This window comes from Chamaea fasciata, unplaced genomic scaffold (assembly GCF_029207755.1).
Source record: "Chamaea fasciata isolate MVZ Bird 193981 ecotype frontalis unplaced genomic scaffold, bChaFas1.0.hap1 SCAF_2, whole genome shotgun sequence".
Taxonomy (NCBI): domain Eukaryota; kingdom Metazoa; phylum Chordata; class Aves; order Passeriformes; family Sylviidae; genus Chamaea; species Chamaea fasciata.
The window spans coordinates 77,929,312-77,941,579 of record NW_027094087.1 but is presented as its reverse complement, the minus strand read 5'-3'; the positions used below and the strand labels follow the sequence as shown (position 1 = coordinate 77,941,579).

The window sequence follows — 12,268 nt, the reverse complement described above, 5'->3', positions numbered from 1 at the left end:
ATTAGCATCTCTTCGCTACGGGCTAGATAAAAAGAGTGTGCCTGGAGGCTCTGAATAGTGGTCAATCCAAAATACTCGATACTCAGTTGAAATGAGATGCTCTACAATGTTGTAGGTGACACAGGTGGTGTGTTGTGGCATTCCTTTCCATTGTTATGTGGAAACAGTTATTCCCTTTGATGCTTTTATACTTGATGAAGTGAGTTATGTAACACTTTGATGCTTGTCCCTGGGGGCTTTTTTGGTGGCTTTTTTAATTTTGTTTGTTTGTTTGTTTGTTTTTTGTTTTGTTTTTTTTTGGGGGGGTGTGGTTTTCTTTTTGTTTGTTTTGTAGGGTTGGTTTGTTTGTTTAACTTAACAGTGTTGTTTAAAGCACTGGTTTTTAACTCTTGCTAATTTTCCTACCCCCTTTTTTTTTACAGTAAACTCTGTTATAGTATTATTAGCAAGTAAAATGGTCATTGTTTGTCTGTATGAAAGTCTTGTTATTCTTCAATGCCAGAATTATTTCTTCCTTTTTAGTCTTTTTGGTGTTCAGTTGTTTGGTTTTTTCCTGTTAAAAACAGTGTATGAAATGTGAAGACTATAGCTTAATATCCGCCCAGTATGATATGAAACATGAAATACTAAATTTGGTGTAATTAATTACATATATTGACAAAAATCTATTCTGCCTTAAAAACAGGTTTGAAACTGTTCTTTAGTGAATAGTTCTTTAGCTTTGTATCTTCATTGGTGATTCCTAAAACAATCTGAAAATCTCAACAAATTCAGTTCAAAATCAATTGTTGTAATGACTGCAAAGGATGAAGTAGTGTTTCTTCAGTGATCATAGGGGGTTTTTGTAATGATCAATTGAAACTATGCCGTTGTGTGTCTGTAGCATGTGTGGCATCACTCTCTTACCCAAAGGACCAGCAAGAGCTGTGTTTCATTTTATTCATTAAAAATAGAGTAATTTTGGGGTTTGTGCTGTAACATCTAATGATTTTTTCAATGTTTTTCAAGCATAGAATGCAAGACTACTCTCAATATTACATTATCTGTTAGGAAAAAGATAAATTACGTACTATGTGATGTGTTACTTAAAACATTTGATGGTGGAGCAGTTCAGTACAATGCATGAGGAGTTACAAATTGAACTTGTTTAATTCAGTGATGATAAAGTGATATTCTACTCATTGTAGCCATTCAGAGTTAAGTTTGACACAGAAACTGTAATTCCATTGGCTGTTTCAAAACAGTTGCTTTTATGTGAGTATATTTTAAATAAGTTCCCTCTATGAATGAAGATACTTTATCATAAAGAACATATGTAGAAAATGAGAAGCTGTGTCATTCCCACACACATACATTGTTTCTTTCTTCCCCATAATATAGACTTTTAAAGTAAATATATTTTGGGTTATTTTGAAGTGATCCAATCACTGTTGTAGAGGACTAACTTAGAGGTAAACCACCCATTTTAAAATATGTCAGTTTTTCTTTAGTTATTAGCATGGTCCTAACTAAGCAATTCACAATTTCCTTTGTTTCCTGCCCTGTGTTCCCAACCTTTGTTTGCCACACGAGAACATTAGAGAAATAATTTTATTTTGAGGGATGGAAAAGGTGAATTGAGAGTAGAAGTCAGGCACAGTTTTACTTCTTGATTAGGCCATATTTCTTCATTGTCTCTACTGTGTGAGTAAAATACTGAAAGTGTTTTTCAGGTTGGGGGCTTGACTGGATTGTCCATATCGTTCTGCTGCTAAGCAGACTATAAAGTGCAGGTTTTTGAGTAAATAGGGAAAGTTTGAAGCTGAGCCAAAAATATAAGGAATGTATGCATAGTCTGTGACCAGGTAGGAGATACGTACCATCTGTGTGTGTATATATGTATCTGCATATGCAAGGAAAGAGAGAGGTTAGGCAAGGTGCCCCCTTGAGCTCTGATTTAATTTTGTGTCCCACTTACAGCTCTGTGGCCAGCAGTGTTTGTGTGGAGTCAGAGTGTGAGGGAGGGAAGATTGGTTTCCCTAACTCAGCTGTGCTTTCTCTTCTAGCTTACTTTTTTTGTGTTATAATGAACACTGTGTCTGGAGGAAAAAAAATACACTCCCAAATTCTTATTCCCTCTATTCCTTCCATCTCATCCTGTGCTTTTTGCTGCTCCTAAAATCTCCATAAATGTCAGCCGTAATGCTTGTTTGTAGTGCTTTACAAAGTAGCCCTCAGGATGATCTGAAGGGTGTACCAGAGCTGATGATGTGCTTTGTTTACCACTACCAGCACATGCAGGATCCAGTAATCATGACTGAATAGCACAGTAGCTCATTGTTACTGAGCTTGCTGGTCTCTCTGCATTCTTTCAGCTATCCTCTTTGTCACAGGCTGTGAGGAAAAGTGGGAGACTAAGTCTCTAATGAGAAATCCAACACTGCAGGATTCCTTTCCAAATTATGGTAAATCTGATTATTCACGGCAAATATCATATTACTTCTTTTTTTTTGCTTTCAGACAGAGTCAGCTGGAAAGAGGCAGGAGGGAAGGCTTGAGAGAACAGGTTGTTGTCAGAGATGAAAGAGAAACAAAAATTCCTGAAGGCAAGCGGGGAGACAGAGGAGACTGTTGATTTGCAGAGATTTGCTGTTCATCCCAAGGTGTTCCGGCGGTGTTAAGAGACAAGCAGGACAGAAATTACCTCGGGGATGTCTGTGCTATCATCTAGCTAAGCTGTCTACCTTACCACTGAGATACTGAAATTTCTTGAGAAAATTAGCAGACATAATCAATCTTCAAGTGGATTGCTTTATGCAGTTTGGGTGTTAATTTCATAGAGTATTTTGTTTTTAGTGAGGTTGATAATGAAATAAGCATTTATTAAAGAATTGCAGTCTGTCTAGTCTTCCCTTCTCATATGAGATAAACTGTAATGGCTCTCATGGAGTGACTAAGTGTTATTAGTTCTGTCTGTGGTTCTCTGAATATTTTGCACTGACCCAAATTTTCAATGCGTTAGGTCTTAATTTTTTTTTTTTCCAAGTGAACTTGTATAATGATTGTTCAAGGCACCTAATATTGGCAATAGGCATTTTATTTTTCATGTGCTCAGCACAATTGAGAAAGTGGATTTTCCGGCACCTTGTGGTGATTTATTTTGGAGGAGTGACAAATTATTTTGTTGTCTAGATAGGCTGTAACTCATGTTGCTGGAGAAGCTTTCAGGACTTGCTGTGCACATCAAGAATCCACTATCCACTGTAGGCAGTGGGAAGTCAGCAACTTTAATGACATTAAGAGGTTTGGATTAGTCTCCGCACGTGGTTTCTTGTCTACAGTACTAATCTTTCATGTTCTAGAATAGTGCATTCAGAAAAAAATCACTAAATAAAACTTCATCAATAATTCTCAGATTTCAGCAGACCATGAAAAATGGTTGTGGGGTAAACACATTGCAATACTTCAGCTATTTTAGGTACAATGTCACCAGAGGTATTTAAATGTCATTTATCGGTATTCCTTTTCAAGTCTAAGAGCTGCCATTGACCATGTGTGTGGTATTTCAGCCCAAAGATTTTTTCAAATGTGAATGAAAGTCACTGTTCATTGCTATTAATACATGAAGTTCTAGCTTGTGTTTAGCCAGAATTAGTTTTTGCATGGAAATAGCACATATATACTGATTTTTGCATTAAGCAGAATGGCGTCTTGCCTTAAAAATGCTTCCAACAGCAACTAACATCCAACATGTCAATGCACATTATAAAAGTGTTAAAGATTCTCCACCACATCCACTGCCAGACGAATGGCAAGCATTAATAGGATTTAGCCAAAGCCTCTCTTCATGTAAAGTGGAGAGGTCCAGGAGCTCCCCTAAAAGGAGTAGTGTCTTCAGAAGTAATTCAGGTGCGCTGAGTTTCTGTGGGTGATCCACTGAAAGCCACCCTGGCTGGGAGGATGTTGGGGTAGAAGCAGGCCTGGTGTGACAGTGAGAGCAGTGAGGTGGTGCAGCAGCCTAACTGGTGAGAAGACTGAAAGGGTCATGACATCTTCCTTTGTAAGGAGAAAACAGCAAAGCTGCTTTAATCATACCATACCTATTGTGAAGAGAAAAAGCAGTTTCTAAAAAAAGATTTTGCTTTCAGTGAGAACTTTGTAGGTTATTCAGAGGAGGGTGAATATAGGGACTCCTGCCCAAGTTCATGCTCAGATCTGCACAGCACAACTCAGGGAAGACTTTCTGTTTAGACAAAGGGTGCTTAAGAGAGGAAAAGTAATTTTCAAGGAGTTCTTCAGCAAGAGAAAGACCAATCAGCGTTTTTGTTCAGAGCCACAATTGAAGGACTCAAGTTGCATGTTGATACAAATCTCATTGGAGATTTGTTCCAGATTAAGAGATTTAGAGTGTGAATAGCTGATCTCTGTGGAGAAATAACGTTTCTGCTTCACAGATACTGAGCGTAACCACTAAATAGCTGAGTTCTCTCAGTCCTGAGTCAAGAGTTAACTGACTAGCCCAGAATTTGCTTTCTTCAGAAAAGACAGACTAAAAATATGATGCAAAAGTTCCTGTTCTGTTGTTTCCCTGATTTGCAGTCTTCCTCTTCATAGTTCATGAATTGAGAACTTCAACATCCTGATTTGTTAGAAAATTCTTGTCTGAAAATATGCCAGAGTTCTCTGTCCTCTATTTCTGGTTAGAAAATCACTGTGTTTTCCTAATTCCCTTACAGTTCACTTCCACCCTGAGGAATTTTTGCAACTGAAATAAATTTTTAAAACATTTTTTTTCTATTTACACAATATATCATGCTGTCACCTACTCCACGGAATGATAAATCATTTTTAGAATAGTACATGTCACTGAAAATATTAGATTAAACAAAACCATCTTGTCTGTGCTTTTAGAATCAGTGATAATGCTGAGACTTAAAAATATTTAAATAACTATAACTGAGATATAGAAAAATGTTTATAAAGCCAGGAATCACATATGAGGCCAAAGTCCAGTAATGGCTTCAAGACTCTCAAGACATGACAATAATTTTTGCCCAATTATACCTGTGAAAAGTGGATGTCAAACTTTGTTATTTGCACCTGGAAGATCATTTAAGAGGACCCAAAGAGTCCTCCTAAGGCAGGGAAGGTTCTATTAAATCTGTTGTGAGAAACTTCATTTTAAAAAGTGTGATTTTGTGCCCTGAGATGCACTGTCATTATCTCTGCATATATTTCTACATGAATGGGATATCCACTTTCCTTAGGTGTATTTTTGTCTAGCCTCCCTTTCAACAAGCTTTGTCTCTCTACATGCATTTGTTCCCCAGCTTCTTCTGTGCTCCATGTGGTACTCAAAGCTAACACTCAGCCAAAATCTTATCTAATTAATGCAGATATTTTTCAGTTCAGTGTTTGAAGTGAAGTGTCAGGCATTAGCAGCCCAGCAAAGAAGTGTTTTTATAGTTTGCAGTAGAGGGCCTGTGTCGCACGTTGTCAGGAATGGTGTGAAACATGAGGATATTGAAACATGTAAACTGGGACAGAGGTTGAGAATAGTGCAGTATAAAAGAAACTGAGCTTGGATGCAGAATTCTCCATGCTGCCTTTTAGGAGTGATCTCTGGATTGCACTGTCACAGAAACCACGCTCTGATGTTGTTACAGTGGTTACTATCAAATGTTTTTGGAATAGCAAGGCTTCTCCAGAGCATGGAAAATGATTGAAAACTTACAAAGAAATGAATGTAAAATGATACTGATTTAATTGAAGCTGTTAGGTTGAAATAGTGAAATAATTGTCTAGCACAGTACTAGATTGCTAGCATTTTACACTGATCTTCCTGTGTAAGTATTTTGTAATGGGAAATACAATGGAAAAGTAAGTCCAGTGTTCATTTTTTGTGCGTTTTTTGATTTACAGCAAAGTCTTTGTAAGTTCTTTTTGACAGAAACTCAGAAATATCACACAAGAATGAAGTTAATATTTATTCATGCACATGATGTGTATATATGTTTCCAGCATATTCTAATCCAGATACTAGGCTTTTGGAGTCTTTCAAAAGTGGCCTTTTAAATGTGCACAGGAAAGACTTCTTCTTCTTTTCCTTCCAAGAACTCTTGCTTATGATATTTGTAAATTCTGACAATAAACAAAAATTAACCTCTTAGCTTTCCTTTCTTGTAGGGTGATAGCTCCTATGTAAAGGATCGTTGGTGTGTGTTTGATGGATTCATGGTCTTTTGTCTTTGGGTGTCACTGGTTTTACAGGTAATCATTTCACTTCCTTTTACAATTAATAGTTCCTTAATTGTGAAAAATACGTGGCCCAATCAAATAAATGTGAGTTGTGGAAGTAGAGTTGTATACAGATCAAATTGTTTTAAAAAAAAGTGCTGAATTCAATAGATTTATAATTGCACATTGTAGCATATCTACATTAGTAGTAGAATTTATCTTGATTATTTTTTCTTACTTGAACAGAAGTTTTTTTAACATAAACCCTGTGCAGTCAGGAGAGAGAAGATCTTCACAGAGGCATTTATCTCTTACTCCACATGACAGTTATGCTCATTTCCTTCCAGTGAATCTAGTAGAGTGTCATGGTGACTAGCTCAGGCACCTAAAGGGAGAATTATTCCAATGGTAGATGTTTGCCATTCTGTAATTGTAATGATTTAGTGAATGGAGTGGTTTCATGCAGTATCACTCAAACCTAACGAAACATTTTCCGAAATTCATGTTAAAGCACAATGAAAAAACCCAAAACATTTGGAAACTGTTTGATAAGTTTTTATAAAGGAGGGAACTTGGACATATTGCAAAAAATTGCAGTGTTAAGGTATAGGTGAAATTTTGTCCTGGAAATGAATGAGTCCTTAACTGTAGCAGGTTTTCTGGATAAGAACAGGTTTAAAACTCAGACACTGAGCTTACAGTATCATAAGGATTGTAAAAGTTCTGTAGGGATTGCTGTTAGGCACTTATAAATGTCTGACAAATTTAAGACATGCTGTAATTTTCTGCTTTTTACACAGGGGAGACTTTGGTACACTTGTCCACATGCAGAATGAAGGTTGATCATTACAGATAAGGACTCTAGATTATCCAGTTTATGCATTGCCAGGTTCCCCATTTTCTTAGTACTTTGAGCAAACATTAAACCAAGCAGTTGCTCTCCAAGAGTGAAGGACAAGGGTTTAAACAAGACATTTGCACCCAATCATTCAGCTAAATATTCTTTATTGAGTGCATAACCTGTCAGTGTTTGAGGAAATGGTTCCCTATTCTGTGCCTTGGTTGAAATTTATATTGTAACTGGAGTCTAGAAGAAGATGTTGCAGAGTCTTGTCATGCACTTGGAATTAAATGGAAAATTTATAATCATGTTGCAACTTGATAGGCAGTCTGTGTACATGTACTTTTATATCATAGTAAAAATGTTAGTGCTGTGCCAGATTAAGAGATACTTATTTTCATATTTTGAGACATATATTAATTACTAATAATATTGTGGGGAACATGTGGGTTAGGCTAGCACAGAAATAGGCAGCTGGCACAAGCTTGCAGTCTTCTTGAGTTGTTGGAGACTCAAACATTATGGACACGGGCAGAATATATTTTGTGAATTTCATTAGGGTAATTTAGAAGTGAATGAAGTATTTACAAAGACTTTTCTTTTTAAAAATTGTGGTAGAAATAAACTGTAAAATAAGTCAAGACTGTAAATGAATAAAAACCAACATGTATAGCATTAATACTTTCTAAAGCTCTGGAAGTGAACGCAGGTGCAGGACATGGTCATCAAGACAAACAACTGATTCTTTTCTTTGTAGGTGTTTGAAATAGCTGAAATAGTTGACCAAATGTCACCTTGGGGCATGTTACGGATTCCACGACCACTCATTATGATTCGAGCATTCCGAATATATTTTCGTTTTGAGCTGCCAAGAACTAGGATAACAAATATCTTGAAGTAAGTAAGGCTCTTGTCTGAAAAATAACAGAGCTTATTTCAGTTTTGACTTAGAAGACTGACTGCATAGTCAATCAGTGATCGTTCATGCTTAATGGGGATTTTCCTCCTGAGTTTTAGTTCTGGCCAAAAAATTCTTGCTATTTTCCATATTTAAAGAAATCATCAAGTTTTATAGGAAACAATCAGAATTTTCAAATGTTTAAATAAATTTTAAAGTATTTTGCTAATAACTGTAGCCAGCAATTTTCAACCAATGGCAGTAAATTCTGTTCCATTAATATGGCCATTTAATAATCAAGGTGAATACCCTAAGTAGGGTAGTATTTATAAATAACAGTACATGACCACATGCCCTGACCATTCCAGGTATGAGTGTGCATGTATTGCTGCATATACAGAGATGCAGACAAACACGTGTAAATGTGCTTGGTGTTTATTCGGTATCAAGTTTATTTCATCACTGTATCTTGTCCGTATGAGTCATTAAATACTATTTTACAAAAGCCAGATTTTATGCATTTTATTTGGGTATTGTTGTTCTACCCTTTGCAGTTTTCTGCTGGTTTAATTACCCTAACTTAGGGGTTTAGAAAAAAATCACAGCCCCCTTTTATATTTTTGTGAGAGAACAGTTTTAAGGACAAATTTTCTGCAGGATGAAATACTGCTCTCTTTGCATGAGCATATTTTCTCTTCTGGAGCTTTTCAGAGGAGGTGTCACATTGTCTATGCTTTCAGTGACCTGTTTATCTTTTTGCCAGGCGTTCTGGAGAGCAAATATGGAGCGTTTCAATTTTCCTTCTGTTCTTTCTTCTACTGTATGGGATCCTGGGAGTGCAGATGTTTGGAACTTTTACATACCATTGTGTGACTGATGACACGCAGCCAGGGTGAGTTTTCCTGTGCAGGCATGATGTGGGTCTGTTCTTTCATTGCATGTGTTTTATTTTAGTTGGCATCAGTAGATGTAAAATGGACTTAATAGATTAAAAGCAGTCCAGCAAAATACATTAAGGCAAATTGAGGAAACAAAAATAGTAAGAATTATGAAAAATACAAATTTTAACTGTGACAGAGAGATTACAATTTGTGGCATTAGGCTACGGTCGGACTTCGGGGGCTGAGTGACCGTGTATGTCGGGTGGGGTAGAGCGGTGACAGAGCAGGAAAGGAGAGGGGACTTTTAAGAGTGTTGCCACTTGTGGCTGACCTGGGTCACTGGCGATTCATCAGCTTTTGCACTCTCCTGTCTTTTCCAAGAATGTCTTTTTATGGGGCCAGACCTAAAGAAGCGCTGGAATCATAGAATCACTGAATAGTTTGGGCTGGAAGGGACATTTAATGGCCATCTAGTCCAACCTCCCTGCAATGAGCAGGGACTTCTTCACCTAGATCAAGTTGCTCTATCCAACCTGACCTTGCATGTTTCCAGGGATGGGGCATCCACCACCTCTCTTGGCAACCTCTTTCAGTATCTCAGGCCCTTTCTGAATTAAGAGATATCTGGGACCTAATGCTCAGATTCAAAGACCCTTTTCTCCCCAGCCTTTTGCTAAATACTGATGATAAATATTTTACGCTGGTAATTGAGTATACATCACATTCTAGATTCAACATGTACTTAACCACAAGATTATCTTGAAGTACAGTGGAGACTCTTAAGTCACTGAGATGGCTCATAAAATCACAGATAATATGCTTACCTGTCCTGTTGAATTGAGGGCTTGACTGTGTCCTTGAGTACAATTACACTGTGAGACTATTACATCTGTTTCTTTGTTTGGTCCCTATTCCTTTGGATCCTGTTCCTTTGGATAGGAAGATGCTGGCTCTGGAGTTGTGGCCTTTGTTTTAGTCAAAATTGGATCCTTTTATTCCTGTGTTGAATTTTTCAGAACATAAAATTATTAGGGTAAGCATTATAAGAAAGCAGAACACCACTTAATTTGCTAGTGAGCTGAATAAAATGTCTGATGATTGCAAAACTCTGTGTGAAAGCTTTTTTCTAAACTAGAACCTAAAAAATATCAAATACAAAATTAGAAGTGGCAGAAATAAAAAAGGTTAATTTAAAAAATTATTTGAGAATATGCTATACTAAATGCCAAAATATGATATTTTGTTAAATTTTAAAAAATTACTTTGGGTCATTTTCCTAATTATTTAATCAATAATATAGTAAAATATGGAGCTGATCTTTGTATACTTCATGCACATAAGTTCTTTCATTCTAACCACTCCTCTCTTTTTTAAGAGAAAATCTTTATAGCACAGATTTTTTGACAGTTTCCTGTAGACATGGGGAAAAAAATTCTTTGTAAAAAATTTGCATGTGGTAATGAGAAGGTCTGCAGTTCTGTGAGTTACAGAATGTTGTTTGAAAAAACAAGTGGAATACACAATGCAGGAAAGATTGGGCATCAGCTTGTGTCACTGAATATAACTTTTCCTTGAAATCAGCAGAAAAAGATGAAATGTGACACAATAATGTTTGCCATATGAAAATTCAAGTTTGTAACTTTAAGGCTGCCCATAAAAATTTTGGCTAATTTTTTCTGCATGTGTTGGGTTGCTCTCTGAATAAGGCATTATTTTTTTTTAAAAAATGGTATACAGGAACCTTTCAATTTTAGGTTTTTGAATTCTGGATTACAGGATGACCTTTAAAGGGGTGAATATCCAGTGTATAAAACAAAATTTAAAACCTGCCTAAATAGGGTTTAAGTTGGAAAAGTCGAGTATGCAGAACTAAGGGAATTTTAGACTTTAGGTTGAACAGCTAGCCTTAACTCCTTTTTCTTTCAATATCATCAAGTATATGTTTTTAGCTGTATAAATTTTAGAAATCTAATTTAAGTTACTTTTATAGTACCTGGGATAGGCACCTTCAGCAAGCAGTTAATCGCTTTTGCCATCTCCAGATCAGACTTATAATTTTAAATGGCTCCCATGATTGTGTATGATGACTATTACATTGGACACCACTTTTTTCTCTGAAAGTGTTCCCCCAATTATCCTGATGAATTGTGCTCCTCCAAAGAACAACATAATTTTTTCTTTATTGTTGACATGTGGATGTATACCTCAGTTTTGACACACTACTCATTCCTACTCTGAAAATACTAATTTCCTCTTCTTGTCTGTAAGACTCATCATTATATTTTGTGAAGAATTACACCTTTTTGTTCCTTTTTTGAGTTTTGAGGAATGCAGTGCAGAAGCTCAGGTAGGAGTTTGGGTGTGCCTTCTTCATGTAGGTCAGGGCTGACCTTCCTGAAGTTAGCTTCAGAATTTATCATTCCCACCATAGGCTAGGAAAATAAATATAGAGAAATAAATAACAGTTCTGGTGCAAAAAGAGGAAATATGGACAGATACTGATCCAAAATATAGTTAGAAAGAAGGGGACATGTCACTTCTGAATCCAGGAAAATTTATTAGCTGGTTGTAGTACAGTACAGAAGTATGAAAATTGCCTTGCCAAATTTTACTTTTGTCTTTGAGGTTCAGTTTCTCAATTTTATAATGACCGTTAAACATTCCTTTCAGAGGTTGAGTCTGTCTGTTTCAGGTGGCTCAGTTCCAGGCAGCGGGGAGTGGCCAAAGTTTACTGCACTTGTCCTTAAATAACCAGTCCTTAATGAGCCACAGCTGTAAATTTTCAGTATGTTTTCAAACCAGATCCCGGGCTCCCAAGTCAAGATTAGAAAAATGAAAAGCATCCAATTAGAGACCACCTGTGAGAACTTTAATTTTAGGTGATTTGCCTCTTATTATGCAGAACTCCATGGCAAGCAGGAAGGGTAAAATCTTATTTTTGTGGTCATGGCTTCATCTATTTCTGATATTTTAGAAATCACTCTTAAGTCTATTGCCCTATGAATTATTATTATGAGGGAGTCAATTTTCTTTTGAAAATGGTATCTTAAAATCTTCCTATTCTTTTTTATTTGAAAGGACATGGTATCCTCATCAGACACTTATTGCCTTTTTGACTGCTGCAAGTTGTTTTGTCTTTCCATCCTTCTCAATGCCCACACTACCTGACCTCCTGTCTCTCCACCTCCTCAGTCATTTTCTGATGTTAACTCTGACAAACAAAAGTACTGAAGTGAGCTAACCACAGTCTGAGTTTTCATTCTATCTGAGAAATCAGCAGAATCTGACTTGCTTACAAAGGCTTAAGAGTTTATTGTTGTTCTTTGATAAGTCCTTTTTTCCTTTATTCATCATCTTCCTTATGAGGAACGTTGTCTTCTTCTTGGACAATTTTATTACTCTCTTTCCTCCTGATTATGACATCTTTTTCCA

At 36.5% G+C, this 12,268-nt stretch overlaps 1 protein-coding gene across 1 annotated transcript in view; it reads left to right on the top strand.

Moving 5' to 3' along the window:
• NALCN (sodium leak channel, non-selective) overlaps nucleotides 1-12,268 on the top strand; it is a 238,087-nt gene that overhangs the window by 20,945 nt on the left and 204,874 nt on the right. Inside the window, exons 4-6 of the mRNA XM_066176413.1 lie at nucleotides 6,166-6,249; nucleotides 7,815-7,954; nucleotides 8,719-8,847. Coding sequence (XP_066032510.1) covers nucleotides 6,166-6,249; nucleotides 7,815-7,954; nucleotides 8,719-8,847 — 353 coding nt within the window. The remainder of the gene's footprint in view (nucleotides 1-6,165; nucleotides 6,250-7,814; nucleotides 7,955-8,718; nucleotides 8,848-12,268) is intronic.